This window comes from Pogona vitticeps, chromosome 8 (genome assembly GCF_051106095.1).
Source record: "Pogona vitticeps strain Pit_001003342236 chromosome 8, PviZW2.1, whole genome shotgun sequence".
In the NCBI taxonomy this organism is placed as follows: domain Eukaryota; kingdom Metazoa; phylum Chordata; class Lepidosauria; order Squamata; family Agamidae; genus Pogona; species Pogona vitticeps.
Window position 1 is genome coordinate 24404547 of NC_135790.1, and position 18816 is coordinate 24423362.

General features: G+C 45.5%; 1 protein-coding gene across 1 annotated transcript in view; it reads left to right on the forward strand.

Moving 5' to 3' along the window:
- The first annotated feature begins 370 nt into the window (after positions 1–370).
- Positions 371–18816, forward strand: part of LOC110078254 (uncharacterized) — a 28308-nt gene continuing 9862 nt past the window's right edge. Inside the window, exons 1-17 of the mRNA XM_072979060.2 lie at positions 371–498; positions 1625–1824; positions 2755–2967; positions 3772–3917; positions 4060–4187; positions 4899–5031; positions 5608–5740; positions 6943–7098; positions 7869–7995; positions 8152–8363; positions 9511–9673; positions 10814–10890; positions 12602–12762; positions 13618–13780; positions 14978–15196; positions 16239–16406; positions 17193–17534. Of these exons, the coding sequence (XP_072835161.2) occupies positions 476–498; positions 1625–1824; positions 2755–2967; positions 3772–3917; positions 4060–4187; positions 4899–5031; positions 5608–5740; positions 6943–7098; positions 7869–7995; positions 8152–8363; positions 9511–9673; positions 10814–10890; positions 12602–12762; positions 13618–13780; positions 14978–15196; positions 16239–16406; positions 17193–17534 (2764 nt within the window). The 5' untranslated portion in view covers positions 371–475. The remainder of the gene's footprint in view (positions 499–1624; positions 1825–2754; positions 2968–3771; positions 3918–4059; positions 4188–4898; positions 5032–5607; positions 5741–6942; positions 7099–7868; positions 7996–8151; positions 8364–9510; positions 9674–10813; positions 10891–12601; positions 12763–13617; positions 13781–14977; positions 15197–16238; positions 16407–17192; positions 17535–18816) is intronic.

The following is an 18816-nucleotide window of genomic DNA, read 5'->3' on the forward strand; positions in this document are numbered from 1 at the left end:
TGTTACATCCACGAGTTCTATTGCTTCTTACCACTGACTAGGTAGAGCTGATACTAGTGCTAGTCTAAAACATCTGGAAAGGAGATCCTAGTTTGAGAAAGGCTAAATAAATGATCAATAGATAAATAAATGCATGAGCCAGTGTTTACTCATGGAGGTATCAACTCCGATTTCTTTTACAAGCCATTGGATCTGTGGCTCTTTCATTTTTTAAAAAAAGTCTGTGTGACTAGTTAGTCTGTAATATTTAACCAATCCTTAGTACCATGGGGGGGGGATCACAAATCTATCCATACTGTGGAGAAACTGGTGTGTTTTGGATCTGGCAGAACGCTGGACCACCTCTAGTGTTTAACTCTGCTTACCATCAGGTTCACCCAGTCCTTCTGTATGCCGGCCTGGTTCTTTCTGTGGACCCCGTACAGGGATCCCACCTCTGTGCCCTGCTGGGTATTTTTGTCCTCAAGGGTCATCCATGTACAACATTCCTGGGCAGCTGTGAGTATTTTTCTGGAAGAACTGAAAATTTTGCACCATTCTGGAGGGGGGGGAGAGGTCTGCTATAGATCCAGCCATGGTATTCTGCATCCTCCATTCCCAAGACATTTTGTGGATTGCACAGAGAATATTTGAATATTTCCAGAATCTCCTACAGTTCTTTGTGAGTAGGACTCTTAAATCAGTGGAAGTGTTAAGATGGAGACCATCTTCATATGGTTATCTACCTGTGCGGTGATTTGAATATTTACCCAAAAGTGAGTCCCATTAAATTCTGTGGGATTTACTTTCGGGTGTAAACCGTACATTCAAATAACATTTATTTAAAGGGAATATTGGTCAAGAAGACCAGAAAATAGGATGGGATCTTTGCCCACGAAACCACACATCTTGTCAGGATGCAACCTGGCATATTTTTCCCGACAGGTTCCTTTTCCTTTTATCTCAGAGATAAGCGGCTATAAGGGGTTACTTGTAGTCCAGAGAGATCCTTCATGCATCGGAGTTTTGATTTGCACTCTGGAAAGCTATTGCATTGAAAATATCTCTTGGCATCAAGTCAAGGAAAGCTCTATAAGATGACGCTTCTTTTGCCATCATGCTACAATCTTTGGCACCGTTTTTTGTCAATTGATGCTCAGAATATACTCAAAGACAAACCATCCAGGATTAGAAAAACAGGTTGAATTTTCCCCCCAGAGTTCTTATCATCCCTGTATTATGTGGGTTCTCTGAGGGCATAGAAGTGGGCATGACGCTACCAAGGGAAGCGCCGACTTGTTGGGTCAGCAGACTGCTTAATTACCTGGCAGCTTTTTCAAGAGATTTGATGTCTTGATCAAGGGAGGGTAGGGTCAAAATCATTCATGATTTGAGTGCAGCATTTATTTATTTATTTATTTATTTATTTATTTATTTATTTATTTATTTATTTATTTATTTATTTCAGAACCTGAATTCTGGACTGAAGTTTCACACACGGCGAGATTTTTAAAAGAAGTCATTGATTTGTTCTCACTTTAGGCAGAGGGAATTGGCATAGCTGTGAGAAGAGAGTTGCCTTCTGGCCCTTGGGGGGCAGCTGTTTGCCCCCTTGCTCTAGCCCCTTCCTGTCTCTGTGTTGCAGGTGTGCCCACCCCCACTATTGCCCTCTGGGCAGTGCCCAACCACTTCTCTGCCCAGCTGGCTATACCGCCCTGAACATGACCGGTCTCAGGGATTCCTTGGAGGACAGCTGCCAGGCCTGTGAGGCGGGCACCTATGGAGGCAACGGGGACACCCACCAACCCTGTTCACCTTGCCCACCAGGGTACAGTTGTCCAGCAGGTGATGATTTATGTGTTTGTGTGTGTATGTATATGTAAGGGACTTGTCGTGAACAAGAGAGAGAGAGAGAGAGAGAGAGAGAGTCGGAAAGACATGCTTGGTGGATCACAGTCTCTGTAGTCCAGCATTCCATTCCCACAAGGGCAACCAGTTGCCTTTAGGACTCCCAAAGGGCATAATGTGATCATAACACCAGCAATACCAGACATGATCAAGCTGCAAGTTGCCCTGCATGGTCTCAATTGGCACAGATTTAGCTACTCCCGTTTTAAATCTGTTCAAGCTGGCAACCATCGTTCTGTCTTGTGGTGGCGAATTAGACAGTTGGCCATCAAAATAGTCCAGGGTCTTCCGGGCACTTTAAAAATGCCACCCGTAGAGCATCTTTTTCAAGAAATGCCCACTTTAGAATGGGCCAGGATCCAAACAACTGTACAAAATGCTGTGTGCCCAAGAAGGCATTGGGATTTCTTTTTCTCAAACAGCAGAGTTATTTAGAGGAAAGCCGGGGAGAGACAGGAAAGCATCCAGCAGGGTCTCTCTGGCCTTTCCTTAGTGAACTGCCCGGTCATTCCCCTTCACAAAGTGAAATCAGCCATGCACAGCCTGTCCTGCACCCCTTAGGCCAGCCTGCAGTCTGCAGAGATGCAATCTGGGCTATTGTACCCTTGCAAGCAAGGAGGTCAGATTCAGTCTGGTTGGCTTCTGTAGACAGAATATGGGATAACGGCGGCTCACCCCGCTTGGCAGCAAAAGATCTTGGACCAGGCCTGTATCAATAGGTGGTTTTGGCTGGTTTATCATGGCCCAGCCTTGCACTCTGCAACCACCAGTGTGTGAACATTCATGTTTTCTCAACCTCATTGAGGTTCTTGTGGTTTACAGCCCCTCAATCTAAGAGGTGCCCCCTTCTTTCTCCTGCCTGTCCAGGAACAGCAAGTTATCTCCAGCATCCTTGCCCCAAAGGGTATTACTGCCCAGCCCAGACCTCCTTGCCAGTGCCGTGCCCTCCTGGAACATATGGGAACAGCAGCCTAGCTAAGGAGAGAGAGGCATGCCAGCCCTGCCCAGCTCAAATGTTCAATCACCTCCTGGCTCAAACAGGATGTTTTCCTTGTGGGAGTTCCTCAACATCTCACTCAGGTAAGCTATGTTCTCTCTAAATGGGACACTTGATCTGGGTGGATTCACAGAAATTTCTCGCTCAGAAAGTACATGCTTTAAATACACACAACACATGCACATTTTGCCTTTAGGTCCACAACTCCTTTCTGGGCAAGGGTAGTCTTGGTTCATCTCAAACTTCATCAATTCTTTCCTCTTCCTTCTGCAAGATCAGTAAGACCCCTTTCTCCCAAGACCCCTATCCTCAACCTTACCTTTGAGAAGGGTCAGGAGGAATGGAGGAAGTCGGGACTTGACAGAGATAGGAAGAACCTTGTCATCTGCTCCATAAATGGCACTGGGAATATTCTCTCTAGTGAGTCTTTGCTTTTTGCCAATTTCGCCTTCCTCCATCTCATAAATCAGAGAGTTTTCTTTTCTTTGGGGCCGGAGGATAGAGCGAAGGAACTGGGGAAATCCCAGGTGAAAGTCAACCAAAATTTAGGGGAGCGTTTCTTCAAACTGGTCTGCTGAGAGCAGAGATCGTGTGTCTCCTTCATTGTTCAAGTCTTGCTCCTGTCACTGCTTTTTTTTTCCCCATGAAAGTTCTCCGTTCTCTAATTGTGAGCCAATGTTTAATGATCTTGACTTGAATCAAGAGGGACGGTTGGCATGAAGGTTGTGTTCCTTCAACTGCCTACTTTCAGTTTCAGATTTAGAATGGGCTTGAACCTTTCCAGGAGGGGAGGGTGAAGGTACCACCCTCATATATTCCTTACTGAGGAAGATTGTTTTCTCAGCTTTTGCTACCATATCTGAGTGATAATCTTCTGTCCTCTCAAGGTGCTACCAGCTGTACTTGCCGGGGCCTCCATCGGACTTTCCAGGAATCTGATGGGTCTTGCATCTGCCAAGTGGGATACCTTTACTATGATGAAAGAGGACTGAAAACACCAGATAGCAATAGTGACCAAGACTGCCAGCCTCAGGTGATAGATACACTGAGGAGGAGGAGGAGGCTGCTCTACTTGAGTAGATTCATGCATGTCTGAATTTCTGTTGGTTCCCGACTTCCCCTCTTTATAAGACTTTCAGCCAGATTGATTTGTTTTTCCCCCCCTCCTTATGCAGGTGGAAGAGCGCTGTGGTCCCGGAGAGATCCGCCTAGCATCCAACCGACAATGTGTCTTCCCTGAGTTGTATAACTGCTCCCCGGTCTGTTACCCAGTGAATGGAGAAGTCCATGCTGAGCTTGGCATGTAAGCATTTCTTTTTTGAGGCATTGGTAAAGCAAGCTCTTCTTCCTTGCATCTATGAAAATTCTTAGGGAGCATCCTAAAGGAACAAAGGCTGGTTTTACAGGCAGCAAGAGAACTTTGACCGTTGCTCGGTTTTGCATGAAAGAATCAGTCAAGCGAGGGCTTACATTTGTAAAGAATGTGGGAGGCACCTGAAATTCCATACACAAATGTGTTTTGAAGTAGATGCATGCATGGACTCCATGGATAGCCCAGATCAGCTGCCGTTCTCCTTTAAGTGTTGCGCTCTATGATGCACCCACATTTTCTGCTATATAATCTGCTGAAAGGCTCTACCTTTCAGCTGCATTGACCCTTTTTGCGCAGTTAACATGGCTATTGGACCGACATTTTATCAGATCTCTGTTGGCAAGGCAGGGGACCGCATTTCCTAATGTCAGGATTGAGCTGTAGGCAAACGTGTTGCAAGGAGCCAAGGGTCAGAAGCTGGAGACAATGGAAGCAGGTCTTCTCCAGATAAAGTTCTACCATCTCTCAGAAGGCCTTCCAGGTCAGAGGAACCAGGGAACAGTCAGTCCCCATGAAAGGTGCTTGTGCAAAGCCTCGAAGCATTACTGCTGGCCACCTGATTCATGAAAGTAAATAGTTTAAAAGTTTGCCTTCTCTCGGAACAAGGAATAAACAAGGCTCTCTGGTCCTCTCTGGCCCAAGGTGTCACTGTGAGCAGTACATCTCTGCTGAAGAAATCTGTGATCGGCTCTGTTTGTTGAGATTGCCGGAGGTTTCCTTGAGGCTCAGCGCAGAAGGGGAGCTGCTCCTTAAGGTCGAGGGAAATGGAGAAAGAGTAAGTAGAGCATGCACAGGATTGGAGAGGAACTCTGCATGCAGCAGAATAAGCTGAGAACTCAGAGTCCCCCTGTGACCTGGGTTTTAAAGCTCCAGGGTGTCCTCTTCTATGGGGGATTTGGGGAATTGTTTCTGTGCAAGCCCCTGTCCCAGGTGCCTTTCATCAAGTTTCCTCATGAAAGTTTAGCTTGGTTTCAGGCCTCAGCCAGAAGGCCCAATTTGAAATCCCTCCTCAAATATCAGAATTCACTGGTAGCCTTGTACAAATGACTCAATCTCTCACTCTTTCTCAAGAAACCTGATTGTCAAACATCGGTGTGATTTATAGCAGTTGGGTAACAGTCTTCTCCATGTACGCTTAGCATGTAGAGCCATGCAGAAAAAATTAGTGGCTCTGCCTGCTTGGAAAAAAAAAATCCTTGTGAACTGCTACTGATATTTTGGAAAGCATGGAAAGAAAGCATGGGTAAATTATGTGTCCCCTTTCCTCATTCTTGGCCCCCTTTGGGGTGTGAAGGAGGTCTTAAAGCGGTGCCATGGCTAATAATTCCTCCATTGGTGCTGTGCTTTCCAGGAGATACCAAACACGCTGGGACCCGATGAACATATTCTCCAAAGCGATCAGGTCCACTTGGCTCTCTTCAGCCCCAGTGGAGTTTTCGGCTTCCTTCTTTCCAGCCCGGACATGCTTGATGCTTTCCTGTCAGGTGAGATATTGGGATTGTCCTAGAAGAAGGTCCACAGGGCAGGCCTCAGAGAAAGGACTGCTGTGCTCCTTAATTTAGGGGATGCTTCCAGAGTGCCATGCCCAAGTGACAGTCATTTCTTCTTTCTTTTGTTTGTTCAACCAAATTAATTCCCTACATTGGACCATCAGTGTTCCCAAAGCAGCTTTGCATTCACATCCCTCGGTAAACAGTCTTGTTCTCATCAATTGTGTCATCAGTTCTCACTTCTTAACTGAGAAGTTCACCTCTCCTTAAAAAAAATTAAAGCCATCCCTTACCTGTGAAAACTGGAAGCCTCTTCATCTTTGGAGAGACGGCAGTATTGAACACTGAAGTCTTGCCCCCTACCTTATCAAACCCTTTAAAGCGCCATCTGTGTAGTAAACAGCCATATGGACGTGAGATAGGTCTTCATAAATCCCATGGACTGAGTCATCTGCCCACAACCCCCAACACAGACAGTTTGAATACATGATCATTTACAGTGGTGCCTCACTAGACGATGATAATCCATTCCACTGAAATTGCTGTTTAGAGAAATCATCATCATGTATTAAAACCTGTTTAATGCATTCCAATGGGGAAGAATCGTTGTTGTCTAGTAAAGATCGGCCATAGAAAAGCTGCTTTGCGAACCACCGATCAGCTGTTTAAATCGCTATCTTGAGAAGCTTAGGTCCCGAAAACACCCGTTTTGCAAGCATGGAGGGAGCTGTCAAAATCGTTGTCTAGTGAAAATTGGTTTGCAAAGCAGGGACCAAATATTGTCCAGCGAAATTCCCCCATAGGAATCACTGTTTTGCGAATCGCTATAGCAATCGCAAAAAGTCAATGTCTAGTGAAAAAACTGTCATGTGAGGTAACTGTCTAGCGAGGCACCACTGTATCTTTTGGATAGTTTATGTTTGTGGGGTCATCAGTTAATGACAGTGACCATTACACAAGCGAATACGCAAAACCAGACCTAAATTCATGAAAAGATCATTCATATCTCTCCAGACATCATGCTTTAGAATGGATCCAGTCCAAACAGTTGGTGTGAGAGGCAGAAGTTAAACAAAAGACTTCTGTTTGGGTCAGAACCCATGGTCCAGCATCTTGTCCAGTCAAGAAACAAAAGAAATCACGTTCCATTGACTTGGACTCTTCCCTCTGGATTTTCATCATCTTTTCTGGTCCAGGAGAATTGGAGCTGCTCCATCAGGGCAAAAGACGTCGGCGAGATGAAGAGGCTGCATCATCTCAACCTTCTCTTCCCTTGCCCGCCATCCCAAATCCAGTTGCGTGTCTGTCTGTGGGAGATGCAATCCTTTTCCAGCTCAGCATCAACCCTCATGGCAAGTATATGCAACCGTACTTGGTGGCCGGCCATGCTGTGGCCATAGGCCGTCTAAAAATTTAGTGGGATTAAAATGATCGTTGCTGAACAAGCTGTTCCACTTTAAAACAAGATGCACAGGGAGCATAACCTTGTTCTTCAGATACACTTGCCAAATGTGAAGTCAGACCATAGTCACTATAGTGTGGGTTTTCCAGTGCTCTCCATCATAATATGGGCAGTATTTTTTACTGGAATAAGATATTCCACATGTTTATCTTGGGAACAGTTGTCTATACTTGCCCTAAAAGCAAAAAATACTGCCCTAGACAAGGAGTGGAGTTCTTGTTTTTGTGTCATGTCTCATGGGGTGGGGTGGGATTATCCCAGCTGTCAGCCAATCAGCTCTCTTCATAGCTGCCTAGCAATGAGAGGGAGATGGCTTTGTGACCATGACAAAGGCCAGCCAATCAACACCCTGCAGGTCAGAAGGAAGAGAGGAGGTGAGGAGGTGGCTTGTGAGCATGATCCATATCACCCCTGTCAAGCTGCCTGGGAAGGAAAGAGGGGAAAGTGGCTTTTTGCTTGTGATGGTATCGAGCAAGCTACTACTGGAAGATGAAAGACCCCATTGCTCATAAACTTAAATCTCTTAGGAAGAGCATCTTTCTGGCCAAAAAGGGGAGAGTATGTAGCTGCCCGTATGTATGCTAACATAGAGCTTTAGCTTGGCTTCTTACCCATCCAAGACTGTTTGAATGGTGTTGACTTCAGACCTGTTCTTGCCAGACCGAGCCTCCAGTCACTATCCTGTCTATCAGAAGGAGCATCTCTACAACACCAACACCGACTGGGATTTTGGCGCATTCCGAAGACTGGACCACCTCATTCAAGAGACCCAACTCAACCTCTCCAGGTATCCTCTGGTGCTCTGGTCCACACAGTGCTTGAAGAAAAATGTTTTCCCTGTTTCAAAATCTCTGTCTTCTTGTTCGGTTATGCATTGATAGAACAAAGGACAGCAAACCACTTTCAATTAAAAAAAAAACCAACCGCTTTGGCTGTTTTTCAGGTTCGCGCACGTTTTCTTAGAACCTGGGACGTATGTCTTCCGCGACAATGCCATTAAAGAACGGATGTTAATTGTGGTGGTGAACGAGGAGAACACTGGTTGTGATCCCCTTGCAGCTTCCTTCCAGCCTTCCTCTCCCTACCAGCTGGTTCGGCACAGGGTCCGGAAGCACCAAGTCCAAAATGTAGCCCCAGATTGGGCAGCGATTTCAGGTACAGTGACTGGGACGACGTTTGATCTTTTGCACTCGTAATGTTAATATTTTTTGTCACTTAAGGAATTTCACCACTGTACCAAACTTAAATTTGCATTTCAGAATAACCAATCATGAATTGTGATTGAAGGAAATAATGTGCCTTCTCTTTTTCCCATCTACAGAGATTTCCTCTATGTCTAAAGACAAAAGATCATAGACACAGCCATAATTGGGCTCAAAACTAGTTTGCTTTAGCTCTGCTGTGGATGGACTCTTCAGCTCAATAACAGATGTTCTTTTTCCATTTCTAACATTTCTGCTGATCCAAAATCCCAAAGAGCAGAGCTGGGAATGTTCCTTTTAAGAAGAAGGAATACAATGACATGCTGTAGTCATTCATCACTAAACAGTGGTAGGATGGTGTTCTGCACCCCAGAGCACTATCTTTCCATTCTTTGGTTCTGGATGGCTTTATCACATCATTATATGCACATCTCTTAAAGGAACTTTCCATGCTTAGCTAAAGAGAGAAGACCTTATATGTTGATTGTCCAGTCCATGTGGGAGATGCGATGTCTGGAGGCAGTCAGTTAAACCAGTCAGACAGGGAGAGTACCCTGTGGGTTGCACCACGTAAGAGAGAGAGATGAAGCACAACCGTATACCATAATCCTCATGTAAGTCCTTAATGATGGTTGAACTAAAGGTGTCCTGAAGAGACTTGCTAGGACATCCCACCAATGGGGAAGATGCATTTGGGTGAAGTTACAAGAAGGTCTTCCTGGTGGCTTCACCAAGGCTTTATAATAGTCTCTTTAGAGGCACCGTGTTGATGGGTTGTTTTTTTAAATCACTGGTGCAAATCCTGTTGGTGCTTTGACCTGCAGTATTTGGAAGGTTGCACTTTGCCCACCCCCTCTGTAGACTTTAACCTGCTTATGGTCAGCGGAGTCACAAAAATTAGTGTAAGGCAATGGGATACACCAAGCCATGGAGAAATGCAAGGAAATGCATGGTCTGCTTTGGATGATATCAGGGTGGAGTGGAACAGGAAGGAAACAGAGTCCTTCCCTACCTGACCAATGCAGGGACTCTGCCCAGGAATCATGCTGGTTGGCTAGCATCCTTTTAATCACCACCCAATTTGGCCTGTCTTTTTCCAGCTGTTCTTTTCATCCTTGGTTTCCTGACCGTGGTGCTGACAGGCCTAGTTGTGCTCCTGAGGCATCCCAGCTCTACTCCGAATCCCATGAAGAGCTGGAAGCCACGGTGGAGAAGCTTGGGAGAGCCATACATCCCACCCGAATACGTACTCATTAAAGAAAGGTAGGTGATGACAATGTCAGGTGAACACTCAAGGAATTTATTTCCTGCTGATAAAACAGTGCTTCCCTCCTGATTACTTGCAGTCAGGCCTTCAAGGGAAGCCACTCTTTATCGTCCCAATGATCAGTTACATTGCTGATTCTAACATGCCATTACAGTTAGATATGTTTTGCCACTTGAGGGAGCACTGTTTGCAATTAAGGAGTGAGGGCATTGCCTTGTTTGGCATTTATTCAGTAAGCTATTGTGAGCAGTAGCCAGTTCCAACCAGTACTTTCAGCTAGGTTTGTCCAGATATGGTAGTAAAACAGGCTCCCCAAAGTAAATGAAAGTAAAATAATAAAATGCAGCTTTTTCCCAGCACAGAGAAACCCACATACTCAACTGAGGCCATGAGTTCGAATGTTTGTTGACTGCATTTACACGGGTGGTCTTCAATCGGTCACCTCTTCTGTGCCTCATTTCCCCATCTATATACTGTAGATGATAGTGAACCTCCACAATGTTAAGTGGAAGAATAAAATAATACACTCCTTTATTTTATTTTTTTTATATTTTACACCTGCCAATGTTCTATATTCTCTTTTATCACTTACAGGATCTTCTGGGTTAGATAAACTTTTGCTCTGATCTCACAGGGCTGTCCAGATGTTCTTAGGTATAGATGCAAATCTTTACTTGTGAAATCACAATTTTTTTTTTTCTTCTTTCCAAAAAGACAAAGATATTTTCCCGGTACTCTTCAGATTGCACAAACTGTACAAATTCTGCAAAACATGCATGGACCTTTTAAGCATTAGAAGCATCAGATGGGGTTGTTGTGTCTTTTTCATCAGTCGGTTGGGCCTCCTCAACTTGTTGTTTGTGTTTTTGCATCAGAAAGGAGGGGGGGCGCCGCTAGGTTTGCACAGGAACATTTCACACAGATTGTAGATCCATGCAAAGGAAAGAAAGCTAGATGGCTCACTGAGGTGGAGAGTCTGTCAGGGGTTGGGAGTTCAATTCCCCACTGCGCTTCCTGGGATAAGAGCCATGATGTGTATAAAAGAAAGCACTCTTTGTCACGTTTGCAAGTGGGAAGATTTGTTAGTGTTCTTCAAATGGTTGTTTTCATGTGTATTTTCTCCCCTGGTTTTATAGCCTCCAGTTCTATGAAATTATTGGTCCCCGAGGTTCTGGAGAAGAACCTGATGGTAGAGAAGATTTCCCTGAAATCGGTAAGGTCCTGAATGGAGCATTAGGCTCGGGACTTTTCCAGGCGTGTGAATATTCCATACTTTTCCTTAACTATGCCTTCAATCAAGGTGGTTTTATCTCCACCTGTGGCATCAGAAGATGTTTCTTGTGCCGTTAAGAAAACTCTTCCTTGAAAAACTGGTTTCCAAGAATCTTGTCCACGAATTACAAACAGAGGCAGCATCTGGTTCCTCCCCAAAGGGAGCAAATTACACGCCATTTGTTCTTCACATGCAAATCCCTTAGAAATTTGTATAGATAAATATCTCAGGGGCTTTGAGTACACATGTGAAAATGGAAAGCTTGAGCAACAGGTTTGCTTCATCCTCATATATCCATGGAAGAAATAGGATCAGGTTTACCATCTAATGGGTGAAAACACCGTCAGGGTTACTTTGGATAGCCCTGTAACGCAGGTGAACATTACTCTTTTGAAGATGCTACAAACTGCAAATGTGCAGAATTTTGTTCTGGCATGAATGTTTGCAATTCGTAAAGTATATATACTTACCCTGTTGAATCACTCTTCCAAATGAAGAATAGGGTTCCCCTGGCTCACTATGCTTAATGATGCTTCATGAATAGCTTTTTTGTCTCCTGTCTGATTAGGGGCATAAGCCTGTGAGGTCTACAAGGAAAACTGACTTACTAAAGGTCATGCAGGAAGACAGCTATCCAGCAGGTGGTGGTGTTTCCACCCGTAGAGAACAGCTGGCCTGTAAAAGCAGAAGCTACGGCTATACACCGTTCCATTTTAAAAAATTATCTCGTGTATTTCGAGGCACACATTATATTATAGATAAAAATCTCAGGGGCTTTGAGTGCACATGAGAAAATGGAAAGCTTGACCAACAGGTTTGCATCATCCTCGTATATCCATAGAAGAATTAGGATCAGGTTTACCATGGGTGAAAAAACTGTCAGGGTTACTTTGCATAGCCCTGTAATTCAGGTGAACATTCCTCTTCTGGAGATGCTGTAAACTCTGAATATGCAGAATTTTGCCCTGGCACGAATGTTTGCAATTCGTAAAGTGTATATATTGGTGTTTTGACAATGACAGTCATTGAAATTTATGCCACGCGTTACTTCTAAGGGACAAAATAATACTGTGGATGCCAGCAGATTATTCTCATAGGCTGAGAAAGAGAAAGAGAGAGAGAGAGAGAATTAAACTCTGAGCCCCAGAAACTGCAGCAGAACTGAAGTAAAGAATTGACAGGTGCCTCATTCGCAGAGGGAGAATAAAGCAAACCAAATGTCCTGGCACATTAAGTGTACTTTATGCTTGGCTAATAATAGCTTATAATTAGTGCTTTGCAATAATCTCAGGCACCTCACAGAAGACATTGTGGAGGCTATCAAGACTTGCCTCCTATTTAGAATTTTCTGGAAAGAAACGTATTTCATGGTGGCTGTAGGTTTCTCGGGCTGTTTGGCCGTGTTCCGCAGGTTTTTGTTCCTAGCGTTTTGCCAGTCTCTGCGGCTGGCATCTCCAGAGGACAGGAGTTAGAAGACAGACAGAGATCCGTGTCTAGACCACAGAGGATTGTCTGTGGATAAACGCTAGCTTTACGGGTTGGAAACGGAGATGAGCACCGCCGCCTAGAGGCAGACACGACTGGACAAATTGTCAAGGGGAACCTTTACCTTTTCCTAAAATTCAAGGGGAGAAAAATGTCTTTGTTTCAGGAGACCGCTGCCCCGTAGGAGACCTGGAAGGTTTCAGCGTCCGCACTTTATATGACAAACTGGAGGATCAGAACCTGCACCTGGCATCACAACTGGTGAAACACCGGGCAGACGTTCTGGTGTTTTACCAAGGGATCAGCCAGAAGATCCAGAGCCTTTTGGTCAGTCCCTTTTGGACTGTGAACCACGTGAAGTATAACAAATGTCACCCTGGACCTGCCCTTCGACGTAAAGCTACCATTATTGGTTTCATTCATTTGTTTTGTCTTAGCTTGGGGTTTCTCGGCACAACGACACATTGCGAATAAGTTTGCTTTTTGTCCAGAGGTTTAGCTGTCGGGAGATCAATATGGCTCTCTTTGCAAGTTGAGTGTGGGAAAACAGGGTAGCTTTGAAGGACAGCAGTCTTTGGAGGGAATATGTTGTCTCACCTTCTAATTGAGAAGCTTGCATCTCCCCTGGTATGGTTTATTGTGGTCAGCAGAGCAGAGCGCTCCAGGAGGGGCAACGAAAAATATAGCTCTGGTTAGGATACTTAAAAGGCTGTTACTCAGTGTAGACGAGAGCAATAGAGCAGACGTGTAACCTGATCTGTCATCAAAACAATTTGCCGATTTCTGTACTTCTACATTATTCACAAAGAAGGGACTTTTGCCATAGTCTAGTAATTGTACAAGATGGGCTGACCTTTGCCAAGCCCCTGTCTCTGTTAGCTTACCCAGTGGCAGGCAATATTTGGTACCTCTTCTCTCTGAACTGTTTCTATCCGAGCTGGGTGTTACAGGAACTTTTAAACTATGATTTAGTGCCTGATGGGTGTGTTTTTCCTTTTCCCTCCCGATGACTCTTCCTTTTGTGCTGTTTCTTTACATTTTAAACCTGAAAGTGGGGAGTATCTCATGACTGATCTTTGTAAGGGGCTCTGGGGGACATTTCATCCAAAGAGCAAGGTAAGATAGGTTTGGAGGAATGAATAAAAGTGATAGATAGTTATGGGTTCTTCCCTCTTTTTCTAGGATATGGTACAGACACTTGACCTAGATGAATTGAAAGGCTCCCAGGGGGCTGAGATGTCCAGAATGAGAACTCAGGTCACTTCCAGTCCTGCCAAGGAGTCTCCACCAAGTGAAAATTCTACTGCAAAGCTCTCTGGGGTCTTGCAAGCGATGGGCTACTCAGGTGAGGGACCAGGAAAGAGAGAGAGAGAAAAAATGTGCATCTACTGTACACTGAAGGGCAAAGATATTTTAAATTTCTGCAAGTACCAAAAAGTCTACTCAAATGTGACAGAGAACAGCAGGTCTTTTTAGACTTCCACCTTTTCCTTTACACCTTTTTAACATTGTGCCTGAATTTTCTGAACACTTTGCAAGGAGGCTAGTGAGAAGGGCCTTTATACAAAGGCCTTTGATTTAGTTAGCAGGGACGGCCTTTTTAAAATACTTCCCAAGACTGGATGTCCACTTCGACTCCTTAACATCATTGGGTCTTTTCATGAGGAAATGAAGGGCACTGTAGTTTTTGATGACTCAACATCAGATCCCTTTGACATCCGAAGCGGAGTGAAACAGTGCTGTGTCCTTGCACCAACTCTGTTTGGGATCTTTTTTGCTGTCATGCTGAAGCACGCCTTTGGAACTGCAACAGAAGGTGTCTATCTCCAGACTAGATCAGAGGGAAAGCTCTTTAATCTCTCTAGACTCAGAGCAAAGACCAAAGTCCAGCTGAAATGCATGCGGGACTTCCTCTTTGCCGATGATGCAGCCATTGTTGCCCATTCTGCTGAAGTGACGGGATTCACAGAGCAGAATAGCCTCATGTTCCCCAGATTAGTCTGTTCTTTTTCTTGTCAAGTGGCACTTATAGTCTTAATAACTCACTTAATGACATTTACAAGAGAAAGAATAAAAAGTTTCAATTACTTACAGTTGAACAGATTAAACAGCAAACTAGCAAGCAGGACTGCTTTCAAAAACACATCTCAATAGACTAAATAGAGGGGGGAAAGCTCTCAGCAGAGAGGGTGGGCTCTCTTCAAATTAAGAGGCAGGGAAGGAACAATCGGTTACTGTTGGATAGGCTGACAGTCACCCCAGACCAGAAAGGTCCCTCCCAGAAAACACCTATTAAAGGCAGCACATGAGGTTGCAAAAACTCCAGCGTATACTACAACTCCAATTATCCAATAGCCATGCTGGCTGGGAAGGATGGGAAACATAGCTGGCAACACCTAGAGGGTTCAGGGATAGAAAAGGCTAACTAAGACATGTCTGGACTCTGGAGCAAATGGAGGAAAAGCCACTCCTTGTGTTTCCAAAGATGATCTGAATAAGCATATCACTCAGATAAATGTTGTTATTATTTTTTTCTTTCTAGGTTGTGAGTGGCAAGAGGCCACGGACCTCATGAAAGCCCTGGGGATGGTGCTACAAAAAATCTATTATGGGAAAGTGACCGGAAAACAAGAAAGGGGGCAGGGACCCAGTGGGGCTGGTGGGTCCAGCCCGGCTGTGCGTGAGCACACAGGAATTCAGCCTGGCTGGTACCAGCCGCCTGTGGCGTCCGATGGGAAAAGAGCTTGGTGTGAAGACACAGGTAAGGAGATGGCCCTTTGAGCTGGTGACGGCAATGGGTCGATGAGCCTGCAGCCCCCTCCAGCCCTATCCAACATGGCCAGAGATGATGGGAGGTTTTCTGAAATAGTGTCTGCCGGACCGCAGGCTGGCTATTACTGCTACTGATATCAGTCCATATCTGCTTGTGTCTGGAGGCCAGTGTCAAAGGAGAGACATATAAAGAGATGGAGAGGGTGTGTTAGTGAAATGTGCAACATAGTTAGTGAGATCCCCTCCTATTATGGAATGCTGGGACTTGCAGTTTGGTGAGACGCCTGGAATTTTCTTTTTGCAGAATCCCTGAATTACAAGAGATAGAGCTCTCTGATGAAGCATTCTGCCTACTTTACCAAACTGGAAACCCCACAAATACATCAGATGGAGCCATGGCAAGAACCCCATTCTTGCCACCCTTAGCAACACAGCAACTAATTAGGGTTCAGCAGTAGGATCTTAGAAACTTCAAAATAAACTCTTTTTAAAAATATATATATAGTGTTGTTCTGGTTTCTCTAAATTTCAGTCATGCATAGTTGTTTGAAGCCTAGGGAAAGGGTGCTGCAGGAGAAAATGTTCCATTCTTTCTTATCTTGAGCCATTCTTTTTTCTAAAAACCTTCCCCAACATTCAAAACACATGCATATTTGTTAAGAGCAGACTATAGGAGAATGTAGGCAGAGGAGGGGAGGGAAGGGTTTTCCACCCCCTCCCACAGCACCCAACCCCACTCTGTTAAGTAGCAAAACCATGTAGTACCTACTGTGCCATGTTCAGTTGGGGCCATCCTGTTGTTGGAAGCTGGCGTTCCTCCCAGTCACCAGGAGGTGGCAACAAATACCATGTTGAATCCGGTAGGTTGAAGAGCATCCCCAATGCACTGGGTCATTTTTAGAGAGATGCCAGGCTCCATGGTGATGACCGTATCTTACATAACAGCCCCCTTGTCTGTTCGGTCAGCTGCAGAAAGCCTTGGTCCCTACGAACACCACCGTGGGGTGATGCGTCTTGTCTCTATTTGTTAGGGTTGGATCTGCAGGCTCGCAACAGCACCCTGATGGCTTGCATAAGTGAGCTACAAGTGGAGGCGCTGATGGCTACATCTCCCCTTGCCAGGACCCTGCAGGAGATTAAGCGGTTTTTGGAAGCCTCGCAGCAGCCCCTTTGCTCTCCTCCTCCTCCTCCTCTTCCAGGTGATGAAAAACGACAGTTTCTTGGATTTCCTGCATGGTGCCAATCAAGCCTGCGATACTCATCATCTCCCCAAACAGGGAGTCCAAACAATATTTTATTTAAAATATTATGACCCTGTGTTTCTCCTTAAGAAGTACTCAAGGTGGCGTACATCATTAAAAGACAGTATTCAGAGCTGTATACAAATGCTTAAAGGGTAAAGCAAGGACCACATTTTAAAAAAAGGTCCATTAAAGCATCTCTAAAAACACATTCAAAGCAGTAAGGCACAACAATCCATTAAAAAAACAAACACTCAGGCAGCCAGTCACTGTGGGAAAGCTTGCCTGAAGAAAAAGGTCTTTGCTTGCAGAAGGACAGCAAAGATGGGGTCAGTCTGGCTTCCAGTGGGATGGAGGTCCAGAGTCTAAAGGAGCAGCTGCAGAGAAGGCCCTTTTCTGTGTCCCCATCATACGCACCTGTGAAGGTGGAGGGGGACCCAGAGAAAGGCATCTCCTGAGGATCTTAACACCTGAGCAGGCTCCTGGAGGGAGACGTGGCCCTTGAGACAGCTTGGGCCCAAGTCGCTTAGGGCTTTACAGTCATATAGTCGGGCCTTGACCCAGAGCCCTGCTTGCACCCTAAGGGTCATTGACTCAGCCCCTGTCAAGCAGGCACAGTGCAGAACTGAACGCTCAACCTCTGGGCGATGCTTTGCTGATTCAGAAACCTTAAAGAACAGTTGCATGATTTCATAACAATGCTCCTCTGTCAATCATTTAGATGTTGGCTTCTCATCTCTGCAGGTCCCAAGGGAGAAGATGGTTCTTTTCATTCAGGCCCCTGCATTGACACTGTGGTCCCCACCAACCTGGCCAGCTTGTCCCCTCGTCACTTTGTGGTGTACCGTTTCGGCTGTGCGGTGGTCCGCCTGCTGGGAAAAGCCTTTTCTTTCCCAGCAGTGGTACTCCTGCTGGCTCAAGAGATCCCCAAACCAGGTTCTGTGGAAGTTCAAGACACCCTTCTGTTTGCCAGGGATTTCTACTATGATGCTAGCAATAGGTTCCTGTACGTCTTGTCCTCACATCTGGAGAACGCTGGGGGATTTGCAGCAGTCGTGTTGAACGCCCTGGCACACCTCAAAGCAGGTATTCTGGGGATATCTAAACAGTGCTCTTTATCCTGTTGAATCGTGTCTAACTCCACTGTACGTCTTTTGCTTTGCACGATGCCTTGCTCCCTCAGGCCCCGAAATGAAGATGCAAGACAACAATTCTTTGGATTTAAATATGGGCCACACTTTATTAAACCAAATTAAATGCCATCAAATAAACCAACTCCAAAATTGAGGGGGCCTGCGGTAGTGCGGGGAAATAACGCCAAATAATTCCTTATCAGTCAATGGGCGAGTCCCAGGCCCCAGGTTCCAACTGTCTAACGACCGGAGGAACCTGTACTGCCTCAATTAAACACCCCGGACCTCTAGCCATCGTATTTGATGACCTTTGGTCCGCAAGTGGTCCAGCGCATCAGCCGCCTTCGGCCCTGTAATCGCACGATCCGCAGAACCGTCAGAACTGACACGCTGTTTGCTTTATGATAATTACAAAAGGGAGACACCGTGACAACCAGTTATTCCCGCACTACCCGCCAGTGTGACCGATTATAAAAAGCCACCATCAAATGCCAACAAACCCTTTTCCAGTGTGGGATAGGCGAAAAATCCCCCCCCATCCAATGCCAATCAGGATAGAGGTCAAAAATTCCTATCCGGCCCCACAACAGGCGACCCCAAAAGACACACTAGAAAGAGGGTGGGCGGGTGGGTGCCAGAATCGAAAGCGGAACAGACTACAAACCGGCGCTACCTTAAGTAGCGCCGTTTTCCCGCCAAAAAGGTCACGTGGCCCGGGTTGCTTGCATCTCCCCGGGGCCCGGAAAGCAAAAAACACTGCGCATTGGCACTACTCCTGCGCGTGCACACTTCTCACATTTTTGGATATAAGCTGCCGGGCGCTCCCTGCTGTGTTTTCCTTCTCAGCTGCAATGAGCACCAGAAATACAAATGTTGAAGGGCCAATGGCCATTTCTGCCCTAATTGGCCATCAAATACAAGACATGCATCACTGCCCCACATGTTTTCAAGGCTGGTGTTTGCAAAACAACTCATGGTACTTTCTAAATATGGGCCTCAGAGAGTTTGGGGTGGCATAGAAAACCATCTATGATAGAATTTTACAGTTGTTATGTTGGGATAAGGCATGTGGCATTAGGATGATGAAACATCGCGTGATGCATCTCACCTCTGCATGCTGGCTGGGAGCGCGACAGCTGCTCAGCTGTTTTCCCCCCACAGTTAAGACAAATTATGCTTTCGTGTCCTCAATATATTCAGCCTGTTATTGTTAACCCTGCCTGACAGAAGCTCTT